Source organism: Eublepharis macularius, chromosome 14 (assembly GCF_028583425.1).
Source record: "Eublepharis macularius isolate TG4126 chromosome 14, MPM_Emac_v1.0, whole genome shotgun sequence".
NCBI lineage: Eukaryota > Metazoa > Chordata > Lepidosauria > Squamata > Eublepharidae > Eublepharis > Eublepharis macularius.
In genome coordinates, this window is record NC_072803.1 from 56,950,325 (window position 1) to 56,967,664 (window position 17,340).

The following is a 17,340-nucleotide window of genomic DNA, read 5'->3' on the forward strand; positions in this document are numbered from 1 at the left end:
TACCACACTGACCGAAGAGCAGGATTATTCTTTATGGGACTAATCAAGCTCCTTTTATGCAAAAGATTGTGCTACTGTTAACCACAGAGGTTTGGCACACTGCAGGAGTCAAGAAAAGAGATGTCGCTCTCCACTCCCAGGAAACTAGCATACCATCAAATTTGTACATGAGAGGGTTGGCAAACGTTCGATGGTTTCAAATACAGCCTTCTCAATTGTGGTACCAACACTGTGGAATTCTCTCCCTTATGAATTATATTTACCACTGTCCCAGTTAACTTTCCATAATTTGGTGAAGACCATTTTGTTTAGAAAGTTGATTTGAGGTTTTTTTTTATTTGCCAGTGCAAAAAGGCCTCCTGTCATCAGCTTTCCTGACTGTTTTTATCTAATTTTACTATGGCCGTTTCCAGATGCCTTACCTGAAGCCGCTCCATGCCGCAATGTTGTGGATCATGCCGGGGAAAACGCGAAATATCGCGTTTTCTCGTGAGAGTTTTGCGCGACGTTGGCTTTTTAATGCTTTGAAATTACTAGTTATTTTTTTACTATGCTATGATATGCGGTGCATTTTAAATTGATTTGATCTTGGAAACCACGTCGTCGCCAGAAAGCTGGGTATAAATATGTTAATTATACTCATCTTTTGTGTTATCTTTTAAGTCACTGCAGGAATTGCATTGAATTCTCTTGGGCTCCTAATTTTTACTATGCAGAGAGGTTTCTATAACAGTAATACTTACTGACTTTGGAAACTCTGCCTCTTTTGCTAAAGTCACGCTAAAGTAATTATTTTACCAGAGTGTTCACTGATACTGGTCACAGTAATAGCTGAAGGATAAATTGTGTCGGCGTGTTTGCAGCAAAAATGAACTGGGGACAAGGAGCACCTTAAAAAGCTTTTACTCTAGAGTAAACTTTCAGGGATTCTATCCTACATCAGTGGGAATCTACTGTTATTATGCAAATGCTAACCACAGCTTTTCTCCTGTGTAGATCAAGGCCTGGGGCTCGGCACCGTGGGTGGAATAACTTTTGGGGCCTTTTTAATCGGAGTCCTGCTGACGGCAGCGTTGTGGTACATCTACTCCCACACACGTAAGTAGCACCATTGCTGAGGACCAGAAAAGACATGAGATTAGGAGTTACGTAGTCAGAACTCCGAGTGCTTTTTCTTTTTATGGGGGAGTGGGGGTTGGAAATGTAAGCATTCCCACCTGCACAGTTTTCCTGGCTTGAAATGAGCCGCTCTTTGTCCTGTTGGCGCTCTAGAGCTGGAGATCATGCATGTGCAAAAATATTCTTGAAAATGACAAATGCGTTTGTTTTAGCACAAAGTCCTTTTGTTAAAACACATTCCTACATTCCCTTCCTTTGACAAAGTATGTTGTTGCTTTTTTAAAATAAACATATATCTATTTTTGTGTTTTGTTTTTGATAAGCTGGTTGTGTGGGGTTTTCACAGTGGTAGAATCCAGAGATGCCATGGACCCATTCACACCTCCTCAGAGTAGTTTTGCCATTCATTTTTTAAGTGTTTAAAGTACTGTTTTTGAAAATGCAGGCAGCAATTTCAAAACAGGTTTTGAGAGGCAAGGAGCTCCCCTGAAACACAGGAGGCAGGGCGTGACTGGCACCTTAATCAGTACTTGATTGGTTAGTTTGCGTGTCTATCAGACAAATTTGGAAGGGGAAACAGAATCTAATAAGACTTCTCTATTCATATTGTGTCTCTCTCTACTCAGGCTTTTTAAAAGAGCTGAAAGCGGTAGGAGAGAGGCTTTGCTTCCCATCAAGTAGACCAGAGGTCCCCAACATGGTGCCCAAGGGCACCATTATTAGGGTTGCCAGCCTCCAGGTGGTGGTTGGAGATCTCCTGGAATTACAACTGATCTCCAGGTGCAGGGCCGCTGCCACCATTGAGGCAGTGAGGCGGGAGCCATGGGTGCTGGGGCGCCGGAGGGGGTGCCGGGGGCAGAGGCACGAGCCACAGAGCTGGCATTCCTGGCCCACAACTGCTGCAGCCAGCCAGCCCTGTGCTGCTGCCGCTGCTACCACACACCCCTGGCCGAGCGCAGCAGCCGCAGGCCAGGCACAGCAGGCATCTGGGGCAGCGTGCGGAGCACGGACACCTCTGCGCACCACCCCAGCCACCCGCCGGCCAATGGGCCTGGCTTGCTGTGTAATGACGTTATCGCGCGGTGATGTCATCACACAGTCCGGAGGTGCGTGCGCGCGCACGCGCATGTAGGGACAGACACAGGCGCCAGAAACCCTGGCGTAGGCCCTGTCCAGGTGACAGAGATCAGTTCACCTGGAGAAAATGGACTGTATGGCATTATACCATTCTGAGCCCCCCCTCCCCAAACTCCACCCTCTCCAGGCTCCACCCCCCAAATCTTCAGGAATTTCTCAGCCTGGACCTGGCAACCCTAACCATCATGCAAGCTGACACTTTTCCTGGTGTCCACCAAGTGTTTTTAGAAAGTGGGTGGGGCCAGGTGGGGCTTTTGCCAAGCATGGCTTCTGATAGGCCACTGGAAATTTGATAAGCTGCACAGATTTTTAAAAGCATTGCTTTGGCAGAAGCTGCTTCCACAGCACAAGGATCTTCACTATTTGACTGAAGGTAAACTATGGCAGCCATTTATTGCTGGCACCTCCTCCTGCCGCAGCCATTTTGGGGCGGTCGTTTTATACCTGCATCTACCACACAGTGCCAGAATTCCAAATGTGCCCACAGGCTCAAAAAGGTTGGGGACTCTTGGTGTAGAGGTACTTTCTTTTGTTCTGCTCCTGGAACAGATTCTTGAAACCATATACGCGCCTGCAATGCCCTCTTTATATTAACATTTTATCCTGCCCTGTTGGAGCTTCAGATTGCTGTATGTGGTACTTCTTTCCCATTTTTTCTTGCATCTACCCTGTGAGGTAAGAGCCCCATGGCACAGAGTGGTAAGCTGCAGTACTGCAGTCCAAGCTCTGCTCACGACCTGAGTTCGATCCCGGTAGAAACTGGGTTCAGGTAGCCAGCTCAAGGTTGACTCAGCCTTCCATCCTTCTGAGGTCGGTAAAATGAATACCCAGTTTCCTGGGGGTAAAGTGTAGATGACTGGGGAAGGCGATGGCAAACCACCCCGTAAAAAAGTCTGCCAAGAAAACGTTGGGATGCAACATCCCCCCATGGGTCAGTAATGACTCGGTGCTTGCACAGGAGATTACGTTTACCTTTTTTTTTTACCTACCCTGTGAGGTAAATTAGGCAGAAAAAGTGTGATTAGCCCCAAGTTACTAGTTGGCAAGCTACAAGTGACAAATGACACTTGAACGGCAAGTGAACAGACTCACGTGTATTCCTCCCTCTTCACTTGTGCTCCACTTGTGCTCCACTTAAGGAATACACGTGAGTCTGTTCACTTGCTGTTCAAGTGTCATTTGTCACTTGTAGCTTGGCCCACAATCTCTCTACAGAAGATGCCTTGGTGCTTGTTCGTCAAGTGTAGGAAGACGCAATGTTAGCCAGGAAGAGTAGTTTAAAAAGACAGAGCCAGTGGAGATTGCTCCTCAGAGAGTTTGTTAATTTCATATTCGCCTCCACCCAGGCTCTGTCAATTTCACCTCTCCCATTTAAAGCTGTGTGGGATTGCAACCAGAGGGCAGTGAGGAATCGAAATGGGCTGGAGTTGCCTTTCAGAGCCAGGCTTGGACCTGGGGAGGTTATAATGGGCTGAAATTTCCTTTCTGGCATTTCACAACCCCTTCACACAGCTCCAGTGTATAGCAAAGCCTTTGTCCTGCCGCCAGCTCTGTCTTTTTAAACTACCCTTCCTGGCTAACGTTGCATCTCCCGACACACGTTCTTCACATGTTAGATGTCTCATGCAGAGTCTCAGTGAGCTTGGTTCCCTCTCTCTCTAAACCCAAACTCTAACCACTACACAGCACTGATTCTCATTGAACATGCCATGAGCAGCGGTTCCTCTCTCAAACCAGCTCCAGCTCTCTTCAGCCCTAATACAGTCAAATCTGACTGAAGACTACTTTCAAACATGTTGATTAGTGCAGCTTCAGTGTACTCCAGCTATTGTTCCCAAGTGGATTTTCCTGATTCATAGAGGAAAATCCACTTGCAAACAGTCGCTACTCTCTGTGTACTGCAGTGGTCTCAGTCTCTCTCAACTCTGCTACCTGAGGTTCAAATAGGCGAGAGAGAAGGACCTGTGTTCTAAAGTTCTGCATTTAGGTATTAAAAATCAAATGCAGATAAAGTACTAGCTATCAGTTTTCTTTCAGGTCCCAATCCAAGACATGGGGTCTGCTTTTCAATATTTTACCATTTACTATTTATGTTCCTCTTTCCTTCTGCCTTTTTTCAGCCCTCTTTCCAACACATTCTACATGTGTTTCTCTCTCTCTTCTCAAGATGCCAGTCCATTAAAAAGAAGAGAAATGGCGGCATTGCTGGTGGCGCAGCTCACCAGAGATTGAAGATCCCCTCCTATTGTGTTCTCACACTGATCCACAATCTCCCACTCTCCCCACAGAGAATCTCCCACCCATTCCTGCAATATCATCTTGTATCCGCCAGAACCCAAATGGTGTCACTATCAATCCAGGGGCCATAGCCAAAAGGAACAATCACGCCACTTTATCTTCCATCCTGATTGGCTTGGCCAGATTCCCCCTCTCGCTGGGAAATAAGAAGGCTGGTTTTTCTCTCTGTCATGATAAAATACAAAATAATTGGCAGATGCTGTCAAGAACTGGTGTGTGGGGGAGCTCTCTGTCTTTATCTTTGCATCCTGGAAGTGCTGCCCTGTGCTTTATCTTCCCCTGGTGACGTTTGATTAGACCCGGCTGTCATCCTGCCTTTCTTCTCCCCTGCCCTAACGCGTTTCCCTTTTTTTTGGACTTGTAACGAACTCCAGGTCCGCTGGCCAAAATGCAGCCCGTCTCGGCGAATCCACCCGCCTCCGAGAGCAGCAGCACCAACCACAGCATCGGCAGCACACAAAGCACGCCTTGCTCGACCAGCAGCGTGGCGTAGCAGCTCCAGGCCAGGGAACGGACAGGCCTTTCTACCCCTCCTTAGGGGAGGGTGCTAGGGTTGAGGACACTTGAACTTCTCCAAGCCAGGAGCAGGAAAGCCTCATATCGGAGAGGGCAAAAAAGAGGCTGTGTGAGGTTTTCCTTCAATCTCCTAATACTCAGGGGAGTGACCATTTTCAGCCAGCACTTTAAGGCAGCTCCCTGGACAGCCGTCAAGCTCCCCAGCCAAGCAGGATCATTCTGCCGTCTAGTGTCAGCACCGTTCGCCACGCTTGGATCCCCAACCAGTTGCCTTCCGCAGGGGAAGCACGGCCAGCCTTTGGAGGTGCAATCCTGGAGAGCAAGCGTCTAGCCCTGGACTGGGTTCAAGCGGATTGATAACGGAACACAACATACCTTTTCATCTAGTCAGTTATTTGCTCACCCCTGTCTCGGGAACTGAAATTTGGGTATACCTCTCTTGTAGCCACCGGAGAAGCTGCTGGTACCATCAGCCTGTGTTCTGACCGGTGTTCGTGGCAAAAAAGGCCCACGTGGTTAGAGGGTTGCACTAGGGCATAGGAGAACCCGAGTTCTATTCCCCATGTTGCCGTGAAGCTCTCTGGCTGGTCTTGCGCCACTCCCTCGCTCACCCAGGGTTTGGGGAGGTTTAAAATAAGGAAGGGAGAACTACATCTCTTTGTAGTTCTCATATGCATCTCTTTGCTGCTTGGAGGAAGGGTCCAGAAAATATAGTAGACAGACAGAATTGTGACTAAAGAGAAACTATCTCTCATAGGAAAAAAGAACAAAAAGTTTTCAGTGGGCATTAGGGAAAGGACTAACGTCTCAGTTACGGCCCTCAAATTACATGCCGCAGATGTGAGAACCACATGTTAATCTGTGGCATCACTTACCAGAGTCCATCCCCATTTCCTGTCCCTGCTAAATCTCTGACCCTTTTTGTGTGTGGGGGGGGGGAGGTTTGTGTGTGTGTGTGTGTGTGTGTGTGTGTGTTACTAACCTGAGTTTTCCTCTTTAAAGGTTCAGCTCCCTTTCCCAGGATTTCTGGTCTTCCAGGTGGAGGTCTCCAATACACATGGATAAAGATAAAGGCACCCAGGAGTGCACGGCTTTGAAGCCCAATCCCTTCCTAGGCAGTGATTCTGCTCCAAAGAAACTGAGCTGAATTTCAATATTTTGTATGCTGGCAAGGCTGTTTTCAAACTCTTCCTAATGGCGCCTGTGTCCTTTGCAAGCATATTGTTTGGCTAAGGGCCAAGACAGAAGTGGCGAGTTACACTTGAATGGCAAGTGAACAGACTGACATGTATTCCTACCTGTTCACTTGCACTCCACTTGCACTCCACTCGATCACGAATGGCAAGTGAACAGACTCCCGTGTATTCCTCCCTGTTCACTTGCGCTCCACTTGCCCTACACTCGATCACTACGTGATCAAGTGGGGCCCAAGTGAACAGGGAGGAATGCACGGGAGTCTGTTCACTTGCCATTCAAGTGTAACTCGTCACTTCTAGCTTGGCCCTAAGGAACACAAACATGCACTTCTTTGGCTGTTCAAACGAGGGAAGATGGGCTTAGGGCAGAGAAAAGGAAAGCATCACCTAGCAGAGGGGGGCAACCCTTCAGGCAATGTGTGCACCACTGGCGTTAGAAATGGGGGGGGGGGGAGATTAAGGATTAGTTGGTTCTCCTGCCCTTCATGAAAACAGGCCTTTGGGTCTTATTCTAGCCCATCACAGTAGGAAACCACCACCCTTTACTTTTCCTTGCACGAGGCAGAGGAAGTTCACAGGAGGTAGCTGGCAGTAGAAAATCTGTTTGAGAACTTCTGCCTTGGGGTCGGAGACTTTCACTACTCTCCTTTCAAAGCAAAATCTCATATGGCCATCAGTGTCCCCCCCTCCCCCGCAGTCAGAGAGACGAAAGCCTCCCCCCCCCACACACACTTTCATCATGAAGGGGGTATGGGCAGATCTCCAAGCCCCTTTCTGTCACTTTCGGGCATGTTTTAAACCTTAATTATTTTTTTCAAAAAAATTCTGCCAGGGCCTCCAGGTGGTGGCTGGAGATCTCTCGGAATTACCACTGATCTCCATGCCACAGAGATCAGTTCCTCGGGAGGAAACGGCTGCTTTGGAGGGCGGGTTCTATGGCATTATGCCATGCTGAGGTCCTTCCCTCCCCAAACCCCGCCTTCTCCAGGCTTCACCCCCCAAATCTCCAGCATTTTCCACCTTGGAGCTGGCAACCTATCCGTAAGCTGAAATATTGAAATCCGGCTCAGTTTCCTTGGAGCAGAAGGGGTTGTGCTTCAAATGAGAGGATGCTGCATAAGCCTGTAAACTGACTCCTGGGCAGGTGTGTATGTGTGCGTGCGTGTGTGTAGGTGTGCTTTGGAACTTGTAATTCTTGTGCAGCTCTTCGATGACGTCAACCCAGCTGCCACTCCGCCCCCACCCCAGAAAGCAGAAAAAAGTCTGTCCTAGAAAGACTCTAGACAGTAAGCCAGGGCCATTTTCCCTCTCCTTGGAGAGGACGTGCCAACCCTTCAGGCGGGGCCAGCGAGAGCTTTCTGGGTAACGTCGTGTTCTTCTAATTGCAAAGAGCAGGGAGTTTGGGCCTGTTTCTGTTTCAAATATTTCTTATTACTGTACGTATATAAATAGTTATACATAGTTATATATTTTATCACAGTGTATTTACAGGGAAGTAATGTGACTTTCTGTCAGCCTATGTTTTCTCCTGTCAGGAGTGGAACAAAATGGCCACCTTGGGAGGGAAGGGAAAACTGCCGCTGTAACACGTGCTTGTATGGACTTGTAAGACAGGAAATGCTGCGTTCTGACTAACCTGTACCAAATAGCAGAGGGGTTTTTTTTTTGTAAAGGCGGAGCCTGGGAAAGCATAGCAGCAGAGGCCTGCTGGGTCAGAGCAAGGGTCCCATCCAGTCCCCCATCAGCTAACCAGGTGCCCTGGGAGGCCACTCCTTCCTCATTGTTTTCCCTTGGCAACAGGCATTCAGAGGCGAACTGTCCCTGAACTTTTGGAAACTCCACTTAGCCCTAATGGCTACCAGCCCCCTTCCCGTACCAATGAACACGCCTGCCACAACACAGCCAACAAGCCCAATTCCTTCACTGTTGAGGGCCACATAATGCTGATAGCTGGGTATGTTAATCCACGTAGTTGGGAAAGAGCCAGACCCCTTAGCCTGAGAAAGGGTGCAGGTCTTGAGATTTCTAAAAGCATCTGTCCAAAGTATGTTCGGAAAACGCCCAACATCCAGTAAGAGAAATTGGAAACGTTTATTCGATATCGCTATTGTACGCAATATGATTTCATCCAGTTATTGCTTTAAGTAGTTCCAGGTGATGCAGATTCTGTTATTTATTGCAAATAAAATATCCTGCATTTTGGAGTGAGCAGAAGATGTTTAAAGGACTAACGGCACTTCTGCCGTGGATCAAAGACGTATCATAACAGTGCAAGCGTGCCAAAGGGTTTCCCCCAGCCTCTCATGCTTGTTAATGGCCTTGGCTACAGAATCAACTGCTTAGATGACGTCAGCCACAATGATTTTTTTTAAAGGACAACGATGATAGGGGAGCCACACTTCTAGTTTTAGACACAAGGGAGCCAGTTCCTATAACCGTGGTGAAACGAGAGCCAAGGAGCTTGTGGATCTGTGACGAGGGAGCCCGCCTTTCACCCGAGTAGCAGGACACCACACAGATACAAAGGCAGACGGAAGGGCCCAGCTTAGCTCTTTCACAGTGACGAAATCAGATGTTGAATAGAATCCAGAACGTGGTGGTGTGAATTGGGTCTGATCAAGAAATTGGCAAACTCTCTGCAGCAATAGGAAAGTCCTGCTGCTGGTGAGAGCGCAGAATAATTTAGCGTGGGGCCTTCTTTGGAATGCACAGAGAAGCCCCCTTCCCCCACAGCACGGAAGGTGTCGAGAGAGAGCGAAGCCACCTCTCATTTTTACTTGTATTTGATCTGTAAATATTAGTTTGCAGAACCAGTTTTAACCGTAATATTGTATAACGTGTTGGATTTAATCTGTGGCCTGTGGAGATTAAAATTTGAACTCTTCCAATTGCTGAATGTCACATTTTTTCAACGGCAAGCATTTGCTGATCCAGGCATTGGTTGAACTCTGAACTCCCGCGGAGAATTCAAACATGCCCAGTATGAGAAAGGGGGTTACTTTGAGCAAGGTACATAGATCTTGAAAAATACATCGAATGAAGTAGAACTGTGGCTGCCACCCTCTTCTCCTTGGAAGAAAGGTTGGATACAAATGTAGTCGAATGCAACCTGCATGTCTCAGGAGCTGTTCCTGATTGCTGAATTGCTGTCTAGCCTCCCTCCCCAGATCCGCCATTTGGGAGCAGAACTTAAGCTGCGACATCTCACAGGTCTAAGGGCCACCGCCGTTTAAAAACGACGAATATTCACCAGTAGATCTAGCCAATTTTATGGCAATGTATCACTTCCTCAAGCAAGCTGCTGGAGGCCATGGAGATCTTGCCTGATTTTCTTCCATGTCTGTTGACGGGAGATGCTCAAGTCCGACGGTGGTAGGGATGGAGGGATGGCCTTGTGAGAAATAGGGCTCAACAAGCATAGCAGATTTGTTCACTTCAATATGTGAACTGGAGCTCCCAGTCACCCAGAACTGCTTTCTTGACCTCGCTGCCCCAAAGGAAGTTGCCAGCATGCGACACTGACATGAAACCAGAAGCTACTGCATACAACTCCCCACCTATTCAACTGGAGCCTATCCTTGCAGTTGGATTCCTGTTTCTCAGTCCATTGCCTGTTCCCCCAGCCTTTCTTCCACTAACCCTTGGGACCCTCACCCCCATCTTCAGTGCTAGTCCCACAAAGGTAATCCTGGCCCTGCAGCCTGGAAAAGGTTTTCATCCCAGCTCAAACTAACAAATTTCTCATTCTCTTACACAAAGTGGAATGCCAACATTGACAGCTCCCCACTGCAACCCTTGAGAAGTTAGAACGGTTATGAACATCCTGTAACATCACAGCAGATCAGGCAACTGCTGTCAGACGCTTCACTGCTTGCACACGAAATGCAGTGGCAATTACGATCTGTGAGCGGCAGCATCACATAAAGTGTTGCGAAGACCAGTAAAAACCAAGCGGAGGGGTTTATGCACATGTTCACCATAGGCCTGTGCTAGATGCTGAGGCTGTCACTCCCTGAATGTGTTGCATCAACAAGGTATGGGAAGGGGATGGAGAGAGAAGCAGGAAAAGAGTACCACTTACAGCCAGGTGCTCCTCCACAATATTTATCCTCCTCCATAAAGGTGAGCCGTATTGACAACAACTCACCTGTTATTTTTGCTCAGCCGCAGACAGTGGGAAAGCCCCATATGCCTGTGCTACCCTTCCCAGACCCATTAGGCCAAGCCAGTGGCAGAGGAGGGATTGCCCTGCCCTCCCCATGCCCGGGAGCATGGAGGGCAGCCTAGCCCAGCCTGGCCGCCCTGCCCTTTCTACAGCCCGTTGTATTTTTTGCCACAATGGGCTTTGTTACTAGTTTGAAATACTTCACCCACCCTTTCCTAAATAGCCCAAGGCAACTTACAGTAAGGTCAAAGGGCAGAAAACCAATTTTAAAAACTCGGGTTTGCAAAAATATTGTCTCCCTGATAGAAGGAACTGCCCCTTAAACACGCCTGAAAATTTTAAATCAGTGGATTCACTATAGAAAAGCGCAAGAGTCCAGCAGCACCTATAAGACTAACAACATTTGTGGTAGGATATGACTTTCGGGAGTCACAGCTAGAGCGTGAGTCCTTCTGTCCACATTTTAGCTGTATCTGAAGAAGCGAGCTGTGACTCACAAAAGCTCATACCCTACCCCAAATGTTGTGAGCCTTACAGGTGCTACTGGACTCTTGCTCTTTTCTACTGCTACAGATAGACTAACACGGCTACCCATCTTGATCTGGCTTCAATATAAAATCCCATTGGAAGACTGACTCCAATATTAGGTTGAGCCGGCACTGCCCATTAGTTCTTGATCTCCACTGAACCAGTGACGGTAGGAGTGGTTAGAATGTCGTACCAGGATCTGGAGACCCAAGTTCAAATCCCTGCTCTGCCATGGCAGCTTGCTGGGTGACCCTGGACCACATGCACACAGTCTCAGCCGATCCTACCTCATAGGGTTGTTGTGAGGATAAAATGGAAGAGAGGAGAATGATGTAAGCCACCATGGATCCTCATTGCGGAGGTGAGGTATAAATGAAGTAAATAAAATAAAAAAGAAAAGACTATTGCACCCAACTGTTTAATTAAATCAGCATGAAACTGCACCTAAATAAAAATAGCCTGAAGAGAATAATCATCACATGTTCTTTAAGTACGCAAGGTACACTGGGGCAGGCACTCTCTGTAGGAGGGAGAAATTACGGACCAGGGTGTAGGTCATTTGGTATTGTATCATCAAGCAATACCAGCAGGTTGCAGACACCAGTAAAAAAGAAGAGTCCAGTAGCACCTTTAAGACTAACCAAATTATTTGTAGCATAAGCTTTAGAGAACCACAGCTCTCTTTGTCACATGAATCTGACGAAGAGAGCTGTGGTTCTCAAAAGTTTATGCCACAGTAAAGTTGGTTAGTCTTAAAGGTGCTACTGGACTCTTTACGATTTTGCAACTATAAACTAACACGGCTAACTCCTCTGGCACTAAAAAAAAAGAGGCATTCCTCAGCTCACATGAAGGAATACATCTCTGATAGTGCCAGTAGCTTTTTCTTGGTGAGGCAAAAATCAGACGGTGTTCTCATTTCACAACTGTCCTTGCAAAGGCCAGCTTACATCATCTTATTACATTTTTTATCCTACCCCAACCTCCAAAGGAGCTCAAGGTGGTGTTCCTGGCTCTCCCTCCTTTCATTTTATCCTCAGCATTCCAGTGAGGTACATCAGGCCAAGAGCACGTGGCTGGCCCAAGACCATCCAGTAAGCGTAATTAACAAGTGTGGACTTGAACCAGGGATTTTGCAGCCCAGCCCAGCAATGCGCTCATTACACCACAGTGGAGACTGAGAGCCAAGCTACAAGAGACGAATTACACTTGCATGGCAAGTGAACAGACTCACGTGTAATTCCTCACTTGTAGCTTGGCTCTGTGTCGCAGAAATAGACTGGAAGCCCGGTCATGCATGCACTCCAGGCTCACCACTATTTAAGGTGAACTGGGTTCTTTTCCCCCTTCAGAACCAGTGACCAGCCCCATACTAAAAAGGAGCAATTAAAATCCACATCATCAGTCAGCTACCTTATCAGGTGCAGGCTGTATACAATTATCTTGATTTAGTATCTTGTATGTATCTTACCAAAATTCTCTTGCAACAGGCATTTCTTTTGTTACCTGTTCATGTTCATCTAACCATTTTCTGGAGATGCTAAATACAAAATTAATAGCTACATCTTTTCATGCTTGCACTTTGTTGCTCTGATCATTTTAATTCATTCACATTCACAAACACACACAGAGGTGAAAATACAATCTTGCTTTAATAGTGCAATCCTACAGAGTTACAACTGTCTAAGTCTATTGGGCTTAAAGAGGCGTAATTCTGTTTAGGACTGCATTGTAAGACTAGCGTTTCTCTCTCTGATCTTCTCAAATGTGCACTTCTGGATTCTCTGCATAAAGCACACACCCTCCTTCCAGATTTTGAATGCCTTTTCCATGCCTATCACATGGAAGAACAGAAGACAATTTTCAGCCGGTGTCTGGGAAAGGGATTTTTTCCCCATTCACACACGAGGTGTGTCATGAGCCTGGATGAGTATGGGATATAATTGTTTAAAAGATAAAACATTTTTTTACTTTATTGTGCTGTACAAGTGCACAAAAACGGCACGACAGCACCATCTAGTGACAAATCAAAACAGTGCAAGTGTCAAATGGCTGGGCAGAGGTGGAGCTAAAGACCAAACATTGTTTTGTAACGTTTTGAGGGATTGACTGACTGACTAGAACTGTGCATATGTAATTTGGCCTAAGAAACAACACAGGAGGAGGGAGGCAACCTGGATGAACACTGTGGCCCTGATGACCCCCTTCCCAATGTTAACTGGGCCCTCCCCCCCCGCACTGTTTCCAATTGAAAGTGCCCTGATAAGAGCAGAAGAGCAGATCCAAAGGCCCATCTGGTTTAATATCCTGTTTCCATCAGTGCCCAGCTGTATCCGGGAAGCAGATGAAGACAACAGGCCCACCCCTGACATTCAGCCACTGATGGAAAATATATTGCCTCTGAACATGGAGGCTCCATTTAGCCACCATAGCTAATGGCTTTTGATAAGACCTTTTATTCATGGATTTGTCCAATCTCCTTTCCAAGTTCTCTAAGCCAGAGGCCGGCACTGTCTCTTGTGGAAGCTGAAGTTATCCATATATTGTGCAAAGCAGTATTCATTTTTAACTGCAAAATTAACTGCCTATCGATTTTGTTGGGTAATCCCAAATTCCAGAATTATGGACAGGGAGAAAAAGTTCTCTCTCCTCATGTTCTCCATCTGATGTGTACATTTTATTGGAGGAACTGATATCCAGCACCATCTTCTTGGCATTTTCTTCAGGAAAGAGGAACCAAGATAAAGAATTTTCCAAATTAAAACAGGAGTTTACCCAAAGGCATGAGAGACACTGCAAAAATACAAAGGATTAGAAAGTTCTAATGTCAGTTCTTTATTTAGAACATCTATTCCACCAGTTCTATATTAGTTTGGCAGCAATGCCACAATTTTTTTTAATTCCCAAAGTCACAGTAAGTAGCTTTTATAAAGGAATAAAAATCCAACTTTAAAAACAGTTAAAAGATTTAATTTAAAATAAGAAACAAAGACAATAGTTCTGAGATAAATTACTTTTTCAGAATAATTCACCATTTAGCTCTCTGGCTCTTTAGCTGAGGGGCAGGAAGAGAAACACTGATGAAGGGAACAGTAAAGTCGTTATTTTAAAATCCGTAACGTACCTGGGTGTTATTTTACAGAGCCAAGACACTGTCCACTCCCAAGAACTGAAAATTGCTGAAGCCGTCTGTATGAAGTAAGACTCCAGTTAAGACTTTTTATGCATCCTCAAGAATGCTTGCAAGCAAAATGGGAGAGATGCCCCATAACAGGAGGGAACGGAAGCAGCTCACACTGCCAGGAAATTCAAGGCCTAAACCTTGCCACTTGTACATTAGTCTCATCATACTGGGAGAAGGAAATCCACAACAAAGAGGAATAGAAGTTTTCCTACAGAACCACGCAGGAAATGAGCAGAAGGCCCTACTTCTTTCAAATGCTTGTGTTCTCTGCCAGAGAACAAGGTGTAATTCCAGATTGTGCGGCTCTGGTATATGACTCTCTTTCTTGCCTCGGCATGGACCAAAGATCCATCTCTCTGTGTAATTTCTACCCTGCCTCCATGACAGCTTTGTGGGTGGCAGCTGCTAACAGAGGCAGGGAAGAAAAGAGCTAACATCCAAACAGGCCATCCAACAGGGACATTCTCTAGAAGGATCTCCTAGAAGATCACAGCTGGCTCCTAGGAAAAATATGGATTCCACACAGATGAACCATTTCACCCCTTAACACGCACGTGCCACTGCAGAAATCGTATCAAAAGCACCTCCGAGGCGCAGACGCCGTTTAAGAAGTAAAACAGGTGACTTTACTTTTTCACATAGTTTACCAATTTGGGTCCCCGGAACGTTGCGCCACGTTGTGGGGAAAACGCAAAATATCGTGTTTTCTCGCGCGAGTTTTGCACATCGCACGACGTCGTGCAAAACTCGCGCGAGAAAACATGATATTTCACGTTTTCCCCGCAACGTGGCGCGACGTTCCGGGGACCGGTAAGCCGTCTGGAAATGGCCATGTACTACCAGCCAACGCTTTACTCCTCGTGACATCCTCACTGGGCAAATTTCAAACCATTAACCGGGCAGATGCAAGACGTACGGTGCGTGCAGGAGGGTGCAGCTCAAAATTTACGGGAGTGCTTTGCTAAAAACCATTCCCGTGTCAAAAGCTGCTTATATGCAGAAAACACGTATGTCAAAGGAGGTCAGGAGAGCAACACACTCTTGGGCACGTTTCACACCCACCATCACCATCAGTGCATTTAAGAGGTGGTACAGTCCGGTGGGTGCAGCACTATCGAATCAGGATTTTTTTAAAAAAAAAATCAATTTGAGGACGTTTCCCTTGCTACCACTTTGCGTACTAGAACAAGTCACCCTGTAGCTCCCTCCCCACAGATTTTAGTGTTGCATTTCATATCTTGTGCACAGAAGATCCACCCATGGAGATACTCTAAAAGGGATAGAAGCTTCAGTAAGAGTCAGGAGTGGGAAGAAGGATGTAGAAAAATGAAGATTTCAGCTGCACCTATAAAGTAAACAAAAGTCCACACACCACATGGTGGCATGTGCTGTTAAACAAGACCAACGCATTGCAGAACACTTGGCCCCCTTGACCCAAAAGGGACATTTCTGAAACCGGAAGTGCCTTCCAGCAAACAAGCACCCTACGCTCAGCACACTGATGGGGGTGCAATGACTGTCCCCTGAAAAGGCACCTGCACCCCCCAACACAGCCCACTCCCACAGTACACATTGGCTAGAGCTGTGCACATCAGCTGTGCGGGGTAGGGTGTGATGGGGCTGGTCTGCCGCTCTGGCCCTCAGAGAGCACAGCTGCACTGCACAGGCGTAGCACGAACTCGTGCAGACTACTTGGACCTCTGTTCTCCCGTGTGACTCTCGAAGAAAGCGTATCTGGTTTTTCCCCAGAATACCAAGCCGAAAGGCAAGGCCGAGAGTTCCTTAAGGAAAACACCAAGGCAATATGAAAGAGCAGGTGGCAAAGACCTCCAGAGAACATGTCATTGGCAGCCTTCCCACCCCAGCCCATCGAAATGGGAGAAGAGAACAAGCAAAAATGACAGAGGAGCTGGCAAAGGACAGAGATGAGCAGGCAAGCGAAAAGGCACGTCTCAAGTTGTCAGTTAAAGTCTCAAGTTGTCAGTTAAAGCCTCCTGGCCCATCTCTTGTCAGCTCAAACCGAGAGGACGCTGCTATCTGCAACAGCTGTAAACAAGCAAGATTATACACTGCATTGGCTCAGGTTAAGGAGGGCTCCAACTTACAGTGTGTGTGTTGCGGGGGGTGGGGGGGGCTTACAGAACAGCCACATGAAGAAGGGGGAGAGAACCTCAAAATCCAAGCAACAGCAGAGAGGAAACCTTGGGTGCAAAATGCAGGTGGGCTTCCTTAGGACTAGTGCCAGAGGCAGAGGGCTCCATCCAGTTCAGATGCCAGACCAGCCGACCCAGGTCTTTCGGGGAGAAAGGAGGGATTCCAATCTCGGAAGAAGCCGGAAGTAGCCTCAGGAAGGCAACCCGTCTGCAGGTGCCATTGCAGAGTAAAGCTGCCCAACCAAGAACCAATTGCCATCCTGCATCCCAGAACATTTCAAGTAGGCAGCAGACGCAGTCCCGGGAAGGAGGCCCAGCAGCGCCCCCTATTGTGAGAGTGATGGATCCAGCAGCTTCAAGACTCCGCCCACCAAGTGCAAGCTGCCGGTCACCAAGACCCGGATGGTGGCTGCTTCCTGGAGCAAAACAGCACCGCTGGTGGCCACGGGGTGAGGGTGGAGCCCTCTGGAGGCTGGGGCTTGGAAGTGCGGGTCCCTGCCCTGGGTGATCCACTGCAATGCGTGGGAGATGCATGGGAAAACCAAGGAGTTGGAATTGAGCGGCCGAGTGGAGGGAGGCATGAAGAGCAGGGAGCTGTGCAGGGGGGCCGGCTTCAGCCAACCACCCATCCCTTCCACTTCTGCAGCTGGAGAGAGCCAGGGGTCTTGGCCCCCTTTCGCCTCCATCAGGCGATTCCAATAGCTCTGGTTCTGCAGGCAGCGGGTCAAGACGTTCTCCAGGGTGACGTTGAAGTTCTGCTGGTCTGAAAGATCAAGGGAAAGCCAAGGAGTCACAGCAGGGCCAGAATCCTGCCCTCCTGGCTCCACCGTAACAGCATTCAGGGACAGCCACCACCTGGGTTGGAATGATGAGCCGGACTAGTCCACCACCCTGATGAAATGAAATCCTGCCCTCAAGCCCTCTGGCGGGGTTTTCATGGCAAGAGACTAACAGAGGTGGTTTACCAGTGCCTGCTTCTGCAACCCTAGTCTTCGTTGGAGGTCTCCCATCCAATTCCTAACCAAGGCTGGCTCTACTTAGCTT

The 17,340-nt window shown here is 47.6% G+C and overlaps 2 protein-coding genes across 3 annotated transcripts in view; one reads left to right on the plus strand and one right to left on the minus strand.

The window, feature by feature from the left end:
- ENG (endoglin) overlaps positions 1 to 9,154 on the plus strand; it is an 89,372-nt gene extending 80,218 nt beyond the window's left edge. For both annotated transcript variants that reach the window (XM_054997636.1, XM_054997637.1), the window contains exons 14-15: positions 997 to 1,098; positions 4,929 to 9,154. In XM_054997636.1, the coding sequence (XP_054853611.1) occupies positions 997 to 1,098; positions 4,929 to 5,047 (221 nt within the window). In that variant the 3' untranslated portion in view covers positions 5,048 to 9,154. The remainder of the gene's footprint in view (positions 1 to 996; positions 1,099 to 4,928) is intronic.
- Positions 9,155 to 14,880: 5,726 nt separating this feature from the next.
- FPGS (folylpolyglutamate synthase) overlaps positions 14,881 to 17,340 on the minus strand; it is a 31,313-nt gene continuing 28,853 nt past the window's right edge. Inside the window, exon 15 of the mRNA XM_054998480.1 lies at positions 14,881 to 17,059. Coding sequence (XP_054854455.1) covers positions 16,623 to 17,059 — 437 coding nt within the window. The 3' untranslated portion in view covers positions 14,881 to 16,622. The remainder of the gene's footprint in view (positions 17,060 to 17,340) is intronic.